This window comes from Budorcas taxicolor, chromosome 11, assembly GCF_023091745.1.
Source record: "Budorcas taxicolor isolate Tak-1 chromosome 11, Takin1.1, whole genome shotgun sequence".
NCBI lineage: Eukaryota > Metazoa > Chordata > Mammalia > Artiodactyla > Bovidae > Budorcas > Budorcas taxicolor.
Window position 1 is genome coordinate 87257778 of NC_068920.1, and position 13392 is coordinate 87271169.

The window sequence follows — 13392 nt, forward strand, 5'->3', positions numbered from 1 at the left end:
AAGAATTTTCCACAGTTTGTTGTGATCCACACAGTCAAAGGCTTTAGCGTAGTCAATGAAGTAGATGGTTTTCTGGAATTCCGTTGCTTTCTCTATGATCCAGTGACTGTTGGCAATTTGATCTCTTGTTCCTCTGTCTTTTCTAAACCCAGCTTGTACATCTGGAAGTTCTCGATTCACATACTGCTGAAGGCTATCTTGAAGGATTTGGAGCATAACCTTACTAGCATGTGAAATGAGCACAACTATACGGTAGTTTGAACATTCTTTGGCATGGTCCTTTTTTGGGACTGGAGTGGAAACTGACCTTTTTCAGTCCTGTGGCCACTGCTGAGTGTTCCAAATTTGCTGACATATTGAGTGCAGCACTTTCACAGCATCATCTTTTAGGACTTGAACTAGCTCAGCTGGAATTCCATCACCTCCACTAGATTTGTAGTAATAGAATCTAGTAGCACATAAATCAAATATATGTCATAATTAAGGAACACTCACACCAAAAATGCAAAGATGGCTCAATATTAATGAATATATTAAGCAATACAGCTTAAACATGTATCAAAAGAGAAATACTATGTGAACATTCTTGCAGATGCTGAAAAGATATCTAATAACATTTCAATATTCCTTTCAATAAAAAAAACCTTATTAAAAGTAGTAATAGATGAATAGTTTGTTAACATGAAAAAATACATATATCATTAGAAATGCCAAAAACTATACAGTGAAACACTGAGTTGTATTAAAATCAGAAACAAAACAAGACTGCACACTATGGCCAGCATTATTTACCTTTGGCCAATACTAGCCAACGTCATTAGAGAAAGAGAGGGAAAATTACAAGGAAAAGGAAAGGCAAGGAAAGGAAAAGGAAGAAAACATTAATTCTTTGCAGGTGAGATAATATTATGGCAGAAAATCAACTTTAAAAATCATTACAAAAAAAATAAATAAAAAATAGAAATAAAAATCATTACAAGAGTTAGACAATTTAGTAAGGTAGCTGAGAGCAAAATTAAAACATGATCAATAATTTACCAATATATGAACAATCACCTAGAAAAGTATTCAATTTACAAAAACAAGAACTACAAGAGAATACCTAGGAATAAATCTAAGAAATGTACAAGATTCACATGAAGAGAATCCACCAGGGTCATGCACCTGTTGATGTCACTTAGCAGTGCGGTCAAGATGGCTAGTGGAAGTTGAAGCCGCACTTCCTGCATGGCCTGTTCTGCCAGCTGCGTGCCTCAGATGAGAGCAGCACCGAGGTCAGTGCCCATAGCTCAGCCACCAGCAGCGGCTCCCCCGTCTGCCGCTGGTTCCCCTGCGGCTGTTCCCCAGCAGCCAGGTCTGATGGCCTGGATGGCTGTGGGTTCTGCCATGGGCCACATTCTTCATCACGTCATCACTGGGTACTTCAGTGGGGGAAGCAGTGCTGAGCCCTCAAGCCCTGACATCACTTACCAGGAACCTCAGGGAACCCAGCTGCCACAGCTGCAGCAGAATGGCCCTTGCTTCTATGAGGTGAGACAGTTTTCAGAGTGTGCCCAGAGCCAGGGTGACCTTAAATTTTTTGACGGTTTCAGTGAGGTACTGAAATAGTGCAGATTGGCCAATGCTTAAACAAGAAGTTCGAACTCAAGACATGAAAAATCACCTCTCGTGACCATGTTGATTTAGCATTTAAAATATAATTAATAATGAAGATATTAAAGCTCAACATTCAGAAAACTAAGATCATGGCATCTGGTCCCATCACTTCATGGGAAATAGATGGGGAAAGAGTGGAAACAGTGGCAGACTTTATTTTTTTGGGCTCCAAAATCACCGCAGATGGTGACTGCAGCCATGAAATTAAAAGATGCTTACTCCTTGGAAGGAAAGTTATGACCAACCTAGATAGCATATTCAAAAGCAGAGATATCACTTTGTCAACAAAGGTCCGTCTAGTCAAGGCTATGGTTTTTCCAGTAGTCATGTATGGATGTGAGAGTTGAACTGTGAAGAAAGCTGAGCGCCGAAGAATTGATGCTTTTGAACTGTGGTATTGGAGAAGACTCTTGCGAGTCCCTTGGACTGCAAGGAGATCCAACCAGTCCATCCTAAAGGAGACCAGTCCTGGGTGTTCATTGGAAGGACTGATGCTGAGGCTGAAACTCCAATACTTTGGCCACCTCATGCAAAGAGTTGACTCATTGGAAAAGACTCTGATGCTGGGATGGATTGGGGGCAGGAGGAGAAGGGGACGACAGGACGAAATGGCTGGATGGCATCACCGACTCAATGCACATGCTGCTGCTACTGCTAAGTCACTTCAGTCGTGTCCGACTCTGTGTGACCCCAGAGATGGCAGCCCACCAGGCTCCCCAGTCCCTGGGATTCTCCAGGCAAGAACACTGGAGTGGGTTGCCATTTCCTTCTCCAATGCATGAAAGTGAAAAGTGAAAGGAAGTCGCTCAGTCGTGTCCGACTCTTTGCGCCCCCATGGACTGCAGCCTACCAGGCTCCTCTGTCCATGGGATTTGCCAGGCAAGAGTACTGGAGTGGGATGCCATCGCCTTGAGTTTGGGTGAACTCTGGGAACTCACGCCAGGGACGCCTGGCATGCTGCGATTCATGGGGTCACAAAGAGTTGGACATGACTGAGCGACTGAACTGAACTGAAAGTATGAAAACACCCATTAAACCTCTCCTTAATCATTAATAGCTTTTGTGCTTCAGGACTGTGGTGGAAGAGGATGTTGTCACTATGCAGAAGTTCATTGTGATGGTATTGAGTTTGGGGTTGGGCAGAAGAGGCGGTTGTGGTCTTGTAAACAGTGCTTTTCTGACGTTATTGTTTGTGAATTAATTAGAATAAAGTGATTTTCTTTCTAAAAAAAAGATTCACATGAAGAAAACTTTGAAGGACTTCAAAAGGTCATTAAAAAGTTCTTGAATAGATGGTAAGACACACTTAAATAATGGAAAATAATGGCAATCCTCTCTAAGTTCAGTTCAGTTCAGTCGTTCAGTCGCTCAGTCATGTTCGACTCTTTGCGAACCCACGAATCGCAGCACGCCAGGCCTCCCTGTCCATCACCAACTCCCGGAGTTCACTCAGACTCACATTCATCGAGTCAGTGATGCCATCCAGCCATCTCATCCTCTGTCGTCCCCTTCTTCTCCTGCCCCCAATCCCTCCCAGCATCAGAGTCTTTTCCAATGAGTCAACTCTTCACATGAGGTGGCCAAAGTACTGGAGTTTCAGCTTCAGCATCATTCCTTCCAAAGAAATCCCAGGGCTGACCTCCTTCAGAATGGACTGGTTGGATCTCCTTGCAGTGCAATGGACTCTCAAGAGTTTTCTCCAACACCACAGTTCAAAAGCATCACTTCTTCGGCACTCAGCTTTCTTCACAGTCCAACTCTCGCATCCATACATGACTACTGGAAAAACCATAGCCTTGACTAGACGGACCTCTGTTGGCAAAGTAACATCTCCGCTTTGAAACCTCTCTAAATAAATATATAACTTGAACTTTTTCAAGAAAAATACCAACATTAACATTTTGGGAATAAAGCAAGAAAATAGTAATAATAGAGGACTAGTCCTTACCAGATATTGAAAAAAATCATGAACATTATAGTAATGAAAACAGTTTAGTACCAGCTCGTATAGAGAATAGATATCCCAGGAATAGATGCAAATAAATACTGGGATTAGTTTCTGATAAAGCTGGTATTTCAAATCAGTGGAGTAAAATGATATATTTAATAAATAGTATTAGGATAAGAGGGTAGCCATCTGGAAAATATGAAATTGGATTCAGTCTTTCACTTACACCAAAGTAACTTCTAAATAGAGTATTAAAAAAAATTAAGGTAACAGAAATGATATACCAGAATTTGTAAAAATTTTCATTTTCTGTATGGCATGGCAAAAAATTTTAACTATATTTTTCATTTCCAAACATTCATTCGGTTATCAGACCTATTTGATCACTTTAGAAATTTTCTTTTTCCTTATTCAAATGGTTTATATGTTCAACCTCGTCTTTCATTTAACTATATTAAAAGTATTTATTTTATAATCTGTATCTCATAATATTAATATGGGAGGACTTTTCCCCCCCCTGTTGTCTTATCACAGTGGTTTCTTATTTTTGTTTGGTTTGGTTTTAAATTTTTGACTGTGACAGCTTATTCCTTGGACTTTTGAGAGAATTCTTCAGCGAAGACTTGCATTTAATTCCATGGACGCCAAGGGGCACAGTCATTTTAAACAATATTAAATGAGTTTGAGACCACTTGGTAGTATGAAACCAGCAGTGCTAAACAGTATTTTTTTTTTTCTAATTCTCACTTTGATTGCTTCTTTGACAGATGAGTTATTTTTAAACTTCATTGTTTTTTGCTACCCTCGATTATTCTCCATGAGCATTCTGTAAGTGAACCTTTATAAGTACAACCTTACTCAGGTCTTGGTTAATCTCCTGCCTAGTATACTAGAAAAACCAGTATGTGTGGTCTATAGCACCGATGTCTCTGCACTTAGGGGAGAATGCTGTTTATCCTTTGTATGTGTATGTGTGTCTTTAAACTGTATGTAGTGACATGTCTAATCCAGATCTTACAAAGTTATTCCAGAGGAAAATTTACAGACAAAACCTCCTAAGGAAGACATCAGTGATGAACTGAATCACCTAGTTTTACCTGAAAACAATGGAGTCCATTGAATCAAGGCAGTCAAACATGCCTCCTCCGAGGACACAGAATTGATTTGTTTAATTTCTGAAAGGTCATCTGCCCTGGGAAAGGGAAGGGGAATTCTGCATTCTCGTCCACGGTCTGTAACCTCATCCCTGACAGCTGCAGGGACACGTGCACGGGAGGACTCGCTCCTTCCCCTCCTCCCACCTCCTGCCTTGCATTCACACATAGCTGTGTGGCAATTTTCTTTTATCACCATGGCCTGGGATGGGCTTTACTTGCTAGGCATCATGTTCTCCACAGAGGCTTCCCATGGGAAAGTCTCAGGCCCCTCAAATCACCAGACCAGGCATTTTTTTCCCATCTTGAGTTCATTCTCGGATTGACCTCAGTGCATCAGCAAGTCTTAATGAGTGTACCTATCCATGCCCAACTCTGTCTGAGTCAGTGCCTTTTCATACTGTCTTAGACATTCCCAGCTCCAGAAGGCAAAATACAAGGCAACAGAGCCCAAATCAAGCCAAAGCCAGGCTCCCAGGAAGCTGTACCTTGACTGCTGCAACTGCCTCCTAACTTACCTCCCTGGTTTCTATCCCTGGGACCACTCCAATGCATTTATGCATGTCTTGCAAGAGTAACTGTCCTCAAATTTAACTGTACATACTTAAATGACCACCATCCCCTTTCCTCCACCAAGAATTTTCAGAGGATCCTCTTTGCTTAGAAAATCAGGTACAAATGAAGAGTGCCAGGAATGATGGAGAAAAAGGTTAATATAACAAGCTCTATAATTAGAATTTTTTGCTTTCTTCTTCCTGCCAGCAAATTTGGAAAACTCAGCAGTGGCCACAGGACTGGAAAAGGTCAGTTTTCATTCCAATCACAAAGAAAGGCAATGCCAAAGAATGCTCAAACTACCATACAATTGCACTCATCTCACATGCTAGTAAAATAATGCTTAAAATTCTCCAAGCCAGGCTTCAGCAATACGTGAACCGTGAACTTCCTGATGTTCAAGCTGGTTTTAGAAAAGGCAGAGGAATCAGAGATCAAATTGCCAACATCCGCTGGATCATGGAAAAAGCAAGAGAGTTCCAGAAAAACATCTATTTCTGCTTTATTGACTATGCCAAAGCCTTTGACTGTGTGGATCACAATAAACTGTGGAAAATTCTGAAAGAGAATTTTCAGACCTGCCTCTTGAGAAACCTATATGCAGGTCAGGAAGCAACAGTTAGAACTGGACATGGAAGAACAGACGGGTTCCAAATAGGAAAAGGAGTACGTCAAGGCTGTATATTGTCACCCTGCTTATTTAACTTATATGCAGAGTACATCATGAGAAACGCTGGACTGGAAGAAACACAAGCTGGAATCAAGATTGCCGGGAGAAATATCAATAACCTCAGATATGCAGATGACACCGCCCTGATGGCAGTAGGTGAAGAAGAACTAAAGAGCTTCTTAATGAAAGTGAAAGAGGAGTGAAAAAGTTGGCTTAAAGCTCAACATTCAGAAAACTAAGATCATGGTATCTGGTCCTATCACTTCATGGCAAATAGATGGGGAAATAATGGAAATAGTGGCTAACTTTATTTTTCTGGGCTCCATATCACTGCAGATGGTGATCGCAGCCATGAAACTAAAAGATGCTTATTTCTTGGAAGAAAGTTATGACCAACCTAGACAGCATATTAAAAAGCAGAGACATTACTTTGCCAACAAAGGTCTGTCTAGTCAAGGCTATGGTTTTTCCAGCGGTCATGTATGGATGTGAGAGTTGGACTATAAAGAAAGCTGAGCACCGAAGAATTGATGCTTTTGAACTGTGGTGTTGGAGAAGACTCTTCAGAGTCCCTTGGACTGCAAGGAGATCCAACCAGTCCATCCTAAAGGAGATCAGTCCTGGGTGTTCATTGGAAGGACTGATGTTGAAGCTGAAACTCCAATACTTTGGCCATCTGATGCAAAGAGCTGACTCATTTGAAAAGACTCTGATTCCAGGGAAGATTGAGGGCAAGAGGAGAAGGGGACGACAGAGGATGAGATGGCTGGATGGCATCACCGACTTGATGGACGTGAGTTTGAGTGAACTCCGGGAGATGGTGATGGACGGGGAGGCCTGGTGTGCTGCGATTCATGGGGTCACAAAGAGTCAGACACGACTGAGTGACTGAACTAAACAGTAATATAATATGATAACAAGAATAAGTTCAAAAGTGGGGAGAGACAATAGAGTTATCAGGAGTAATGTTTCTGTCTCACTGGGAATAAATTCATTTCAAAGCAGGTTCTGATTAGGTGTACCTGGTAAGCCTAGAGAAACAATAAGAAAATAGCTCCAAAGAGCTCCAAGTAAAGAAAACTACAGACCAACATCTGTTATGAATACAGATGCAAAAATCCTCAACAAAACACTAGCAAACCAAATCCAAGAATATATAAAAAGGAGAATATATTGTCTAAGTTTGCTAGGGTTGCCATAACAAAGCACCACAAATTGGGTGGCTTAAGCAACAAAAACGTATTCTCTCCCAGTTCTGCAGGCTAGAAGTCTGGATTAATGCATTGGCAGGACTGGTTTCTTCAGATTCCTGAGGTTATCTGTTCGAGGCCTCTCTCCTATCTACTTATAGTTCCACGGTCTGTGGCAGTGTAACTCCAATTTTCAAATGATATTCTCCCCATGTGCATGTCTAGGTCCAAATCTCTTTTTATAAGGACATCCATCACATTAGATTAGGGCCCACTGTAATTCAGTATGACTTCATCTTTAATTATATCTACAGTGATCCTATTTGCAAATAAGGTCACATTCTGTGGTCCAGGGAGTTAGGACTTCCACACACACATTTTTCCAGGGACACAAGTCAACCAAAAGCAAACACCATGACCAAGTGAAACTTATCCCAGAAAAGTAAGACTGGTTTACCATTTAAAAATTAATTCATGTAATACACTGTATTAATAGAATTCAACAATCTTCATGATAAAAATATTAAAGAAACAGGAACAGAAAGGAACTTCACCAATCACCAAATAACAGAACCCTCACAACTAAATCATACTTAATAATAAAAGACTGAATACTTTCTTTTTCCTTAAGATGAGGAACAAAACAAGAATTCCATTGTCACTACTTCCATTCAACACTGTATTGGAGGTTCTAGTCAGAAAACTCAAGCAAGAAAATTAGATAAAAGGAATTCAGATAGGAAAGGAATAGGTAAAACTTATCTACATTCATAGATGGCATGACCTTATAATCGACCATCCTAACAAATTCACTAAAAAAACTATTACAAGTAATAAATGAATAAATGATTTGCAAAATACAAATCAATATAAAAAATCAATTGCATTTCTATACACTTGCAGCAAACCTTCAAAAAATGAATATGTATACGAAAACAATTCCATTTATAATTGCATCAAAAAGAATAAAATAGGAATAAATTTAACAAAAAAAGTACAAAACTTAAACTCTGAAAACAAAACATTGTTGAAAGAACTTTAAGAATACCTAAATAAATGGAAAGACATCTCTCCCGTGTTTCTGAATTGGAAGATGCTATATTGCTAAGATGCAATACTTCCCAAATTGATCTATGGATTCAACGCAATCCCTATCAAAATCTCAACTGATTTCTCTACAAAACTGGTAAGCTGATCCTAGTATCTTTACCAAATGCAAGAGATCCAGAACAGTCAGAACAACTGTGAAAAAGAACAGAGTTGGAAGACTCACAGGAAACAATTTCAAAATTGCTACAAAGCTGCAGTACTCAAGACTGTATGGTACTGGCATAAGCACAGACATAAAGATCGATCAAACAGAATTTACCTACATGTCTATAGGACAGAACTCACGGTCAACTGATTATGGATAAGAATGCCAAGATAATTAGATGGGGAAAACAGTCTTTACAACAAACAGTGCTAGGATAACTGGATATTCACATTCAAAAGAATCAATTGGACCTCTACCTCAGTCCATATACAAATTAACTCAAAATGGATCAAAGACATAATTGTAGGAGCTAAAATTACTAAACTCTTGGAAGAAAACATAGATGTAAATCTTTATGACTCTCAGTTAGAAAATGGTTTCTTTGTTCTTTAAAATTTTATTTGGCTGTGCCAGATTTTAGTTGCAGCATGCGGGATCTTCACTGTGGCATGAAGGCTCTGAGTTGTAGCATGCACGATCTGGTTCCCCAGTGAGGGATTGAACCTGGGCCCCCTGCTTTGGGAGTGTGGAGTCCCAGCCACTGGACCACCAGATAATTCACTAGCCAATGATTTCTTAAACATGACAGCAAAAGCACAATCAGAGGAAAAAAATAAACTGGATATCGTAACAACTTAAAAAACATTTGTTCTTTAAAGGACACTTTCAGGAAAAATTATTTAAAAGTCCAGAAATTATGATAAAGTTTTTACAAATCATAGATCTGATAAAGGACTCATAGTGAGAATACATAAAGAACTCCTACACTATAGAAAAAAATTACCTAATTAAAAAGTGGTCAAAGAGTCTGAACAGATGTTTCTTCAAAAATAGATATACAAATGACTAATAAACACATGAAGAGATGCTCAATATTATTATCCAGGAGGGAAATGCAAATTAAACCACATTGTGAAACCATCCCATACCCACTAGGACAGATATTATAACCCTTATACATTGCTGGTGAGGATATAAAATGGTAAAGCCAGTTTGGAAAAAGGTTTGCCCAAAAAGTTAAACACAGTTACCATTTGCCCAACAATTCCACTATTAGGTATATAACCCAAGAGAAATAACAACAGGTGTACACAAAAAGCTTGTATGTGAATATTCATGGCAAAAAGTGATAAACAATCCAAACGCCCTCCAACTTATGAATGGATAAAGAAAATGTGGTATATCCATACAGTAGAGTATCATTCAGCAATAAAAAAGAAATGAAGTACTGGTACATATTACAACATGTATGAACTTTGAAAACAGTATGCTAAGTGAAAGAAGCCAGTCACAAAAGGCCACATATTATACTATTCCAATTATATGAAATGTCCAGAAGAAGCAAGTCCATACGGACAGGAGTAGATCAGTGGCTGCCTAGCGCTGAAAGTATGGAGCAAGTGCTAATGGGTACAAGGTTTCTTCTTAGGGTAATGAAGTAAATTCTAAAATTTATTACAGTTATGGTTACACATGAGGAACACATGTACACCCATGGCTGATTCATGTCAATGTATGGCAAAAACCACTACAACATTGTAATTAGCCCCCAATTAAAATTAATTTATACAAAAAAATTTATTACAGTGATGGTTGCAGAACTCTGCGAATATACTCAAAATCATTCATTTGTACCCTTTAAACAATTAATTATATCTCAATTAAGCTGTTACCAAAACCAAAACTCAAACAAGAGCAAGGTAATGTTCCAAGAGACAAATATTTCATTGCAGACTATTTTCCTTGGTCCTGGCTCTAGTCACTGGGGCCAGCAGACTTTATTCGTGAGAATTGGCCAAAGCCCAAAGAAAGTCTCTTCATCTGTGATTTGCCTTGAGCAATTTATTTTTAAATAACCCTTTGTCAAATTAGACATACGCAGTCTGGTTTTGCATATCCTCTCCTAGGGTTTTTGATGTTTTTATCCTGGGTGGGGCACTGAGGGTATGTTTTCCTTTTTAAAAGATGTGATGGGTTAAGAGCCAATTAATTGTCAGTTTTAGTTATCTTGGCCCCTGACTCCTGTCCATTTGCAACTCCAACAGCTTCCAGTATCAATCACACAGGAGCCAAACTCTCCATGAGGCAGAGAGATTTTCCCACTGCTTGAATCTCTAATTTCTTCTTTAATGGACCTGCAGCTTCTGCTCAATGTTCTTAGAGATCTAGGTGGGAGGGAAGTAATCCAATGGGACCTTGTAAACCATGAAAGCACAGAGGTTTTTTGCATCTAGGTTACTGGGCGCTGCTATAAATTGTGAAGCCAGGGCTGGGGAGGTTCTGGGGCTGGTTTGCTTGAGAGCTGGTTGGGGAGCCTGGGATAGAGGTGAATTTCATATGTACAGAATAGCAGCAAGGGATAAGAGGGGGAAAAGAAGGGGACAGTGGGTTCATGAGCTAGTGGATCACGTAAGCCAAGTTAGTTTGGAGAAACTTCAGTCCTAATGCTCTACCGGCTGTACTGGACCTGTTTATGAGGCTCCCAGATTCACTCACTTCCTCCTTAGTCAGAAACTCCATCAGAAGCAGTTTGCAATGGTTCATACACTTACCATGAGACACATAAAGGGTACTGATATGGAAAGATGTGTATGCTATATTGTTAAAAAAAATTAGGACAATATATATATAATCTGACCCTGACTTTTAAAAAATCTTTATATATGGAGTGTATGTATAGAAAAAGGTTGAGGATATACATAAATTATAAAAGGTGACTACATCTTGAACGACAGGGGCTTTTTTCAACTTTTATACTTCATTATTTATACTTTTTATACCATATGTATTTCCAACAAGGAAAAGTAGAGATAAAAATAAAGTTATAATGACCAAAAATAACTTCAGATGTTTCCTGTAGGTGTTACTACAGGTAAAGTGACAGTATATCTTACTTAAAGTTGTTTTGGTTATTGAAGTAGCAAATTATACCAAATTTGACTCAGTTGGCCTTTTGACTTTTAGCTTCACAGAATCATTTTAACCCTGTGAAGCAAAGAATATGAACAAATGTTGGGTTTGACTGAATGCTTCTCCTTCAAGGCCAAGGGACTTATCCTGGGAAGCAGGCAGGCAGATGTCCAAAGATCAAAGAACCAGCCACTGGGGTGGAGAAAGGCATTCAAAAGCTTGCTCCTTTGAGGAAACTTTCTGAGTTACTGTGGACCTGGCCATAAGGAGATGGAAAGTTTGTCAGAAGTAGGCCATGTTAGGAAGCAGGATGTCAGTCTTCTGTTACCTGACTGCTTTTGCAAAATACTGCAACAAATCTGGAGACATACTTGGCCTAATTGCGTGGATAAAACAAGACTTGAAACTTGAGACAAAACAAAGCTGGGCTATTCCAATGCTTTCTCCCCCTCCTTCACCCCATCTCTCTCTACACCACTCTATCTTTAGCTTTTTCTGTAGGACTGAGCTACGTAACATTTCAGACCTGTCACATTGGATGAGCTATAGAGTTTTGACAAATTCTCTGGTATTTGAGAGGTTTGCCTGTAGTATTGAGATTAATCATTTATTTCCTTTCTTCAGCGTTAGACTCTTTTCTTTAAAAAAAACATTTAGTAGGAGCATACTAAATCTTTTAGATTCTTGATATGAGGTCAGAGAATAGCAGATCTTTTCTGGGGGTGGTTTTTAAATTAATTTCTAAAAAAGGTAATTTTTAGTGCTGACAGGACAAGAGTCTGCTGATCCCACTCTCCCTCTAAATAATAAATGCAGCCATCATGCACAGAATCATCCTCACCATATAAAATGAGTGAGTGGGAAGAAATCTATATCTTTCTTCCTGTGAAATGGACTGCTCTGGCAGTGAGCCCAGTCATTCAGGAGTTCTCCATGATCTGTTATTTAAATCCAACTCATTATGACTGATTTTAGGCAGGAAGCCAAAATAAAAAGATCAACTATATATTTTTTTGGTTTTTCCATCCTATCCTCTTTCCACCTTCAATTTTAATACAAGTGCTAACTCTGAGGTCAGGGTTAGATGTACAGACACCTCAACACAAGCACTCCATTAATCCAAAACCAAGCATTCCAAAAGGGTCTCGTGGCTTCAAATGAGATGGGATGACACTATATTCTGAAATAGACCTCAGCCAAGTTTAACTCCAAAATGCCCATGATATTTAACTTGAAATATTCTTTGCTGCAGCTTAAATTCCAACTCCTCTAGGCTGCAGACATCATCAAGATACCATGTTCATCTTTCATCCCCAGTACCTGGCACAGGGTCTCAAGCGAAGAACCCAACAAAGTCTTTTGAATGGAAGTTTTAAATGTATAAGGCCATATTTCCTATATTTTTTCTTGCATTCCATAAACATGGCTATTTAACCACTTTTTAAAGACTTTCTGTGTTTGCTTGTTGTTTTTTAAAATTTTTATTTATGTTTAATCCATCTGGAACTATTTTTGTGGTAGTGTGGCAGTATGATTTTGCCCCAACCTGACATGCCACTTTTAACATATATAAATTCCCCTTGATTTTGAATTCTCTGTTTATCCCTCTCTTCTGTTTATCTATTCCTGTGCTAGTACCACACCATTTGAATGAAAGTTTCAGAGTATACTATCTGACAGGACAAATCCCCTGTATCATCCAACTTAATTACTTTTTAAGGATATTGATTTGACCTTTTTCATACTCTTCCAAACAATTTTAATTTTTAAAGCTTAAATAAACAAACATATAAAAAGCAAAGGTAACTGAAATGATGACTGGAATTTTGGCAAAAGTAGATATATCTATCTATCTATCTAGATATGATAATTTTTGAAGGACTGATCTTTCTACAGTATCATGTCTTCTAGTCCAGGGACATAATGTACTTTAATATGTAGTCAAGTTTTATAATTTCTCTGCATATTAATCTTATACATTTTTATTTTTAGATATTTTATAGTGTGGTGTTACATAGGAACTGTCTATTTCATCATATTGTTTTACATGCTTA

General features: G+C 38.8%; 1 protein-coding gene across 1 annotated transcript; it reads left to right on the forward strand.

Annotated features, from left to right (window-relative positions):
* The first annotated feature begins 1227 nt into the window (after positions 1-1227).
* LOC128056823 (coiled-coil-helix-coiled-coil-helix domain-containing protein 2-like) lies at positions 1228-1608 on the forward strand. Its single transcript, XM_052649632.1, has one exon. The coding sequence runs from the start codon at positions 1228-1230 to the stop codon at positions 1606-1608; it is 381 nt and encodes a 126-aa protein (XP_052505592.1).
* The last annotated feature ends 11784 nt before the right edge of the window (positions 1609-13392 follow it).

Excerpts from the sequence above, each read along its gene's own strand:
- LOC128056823 (XM_052649632.1), top strand. The coding sequence starts at position 1,228 with ATGGCCTGTTCTGCCAGCTGCGTGCCTCAGATGAGAGCAGCACCGAGG.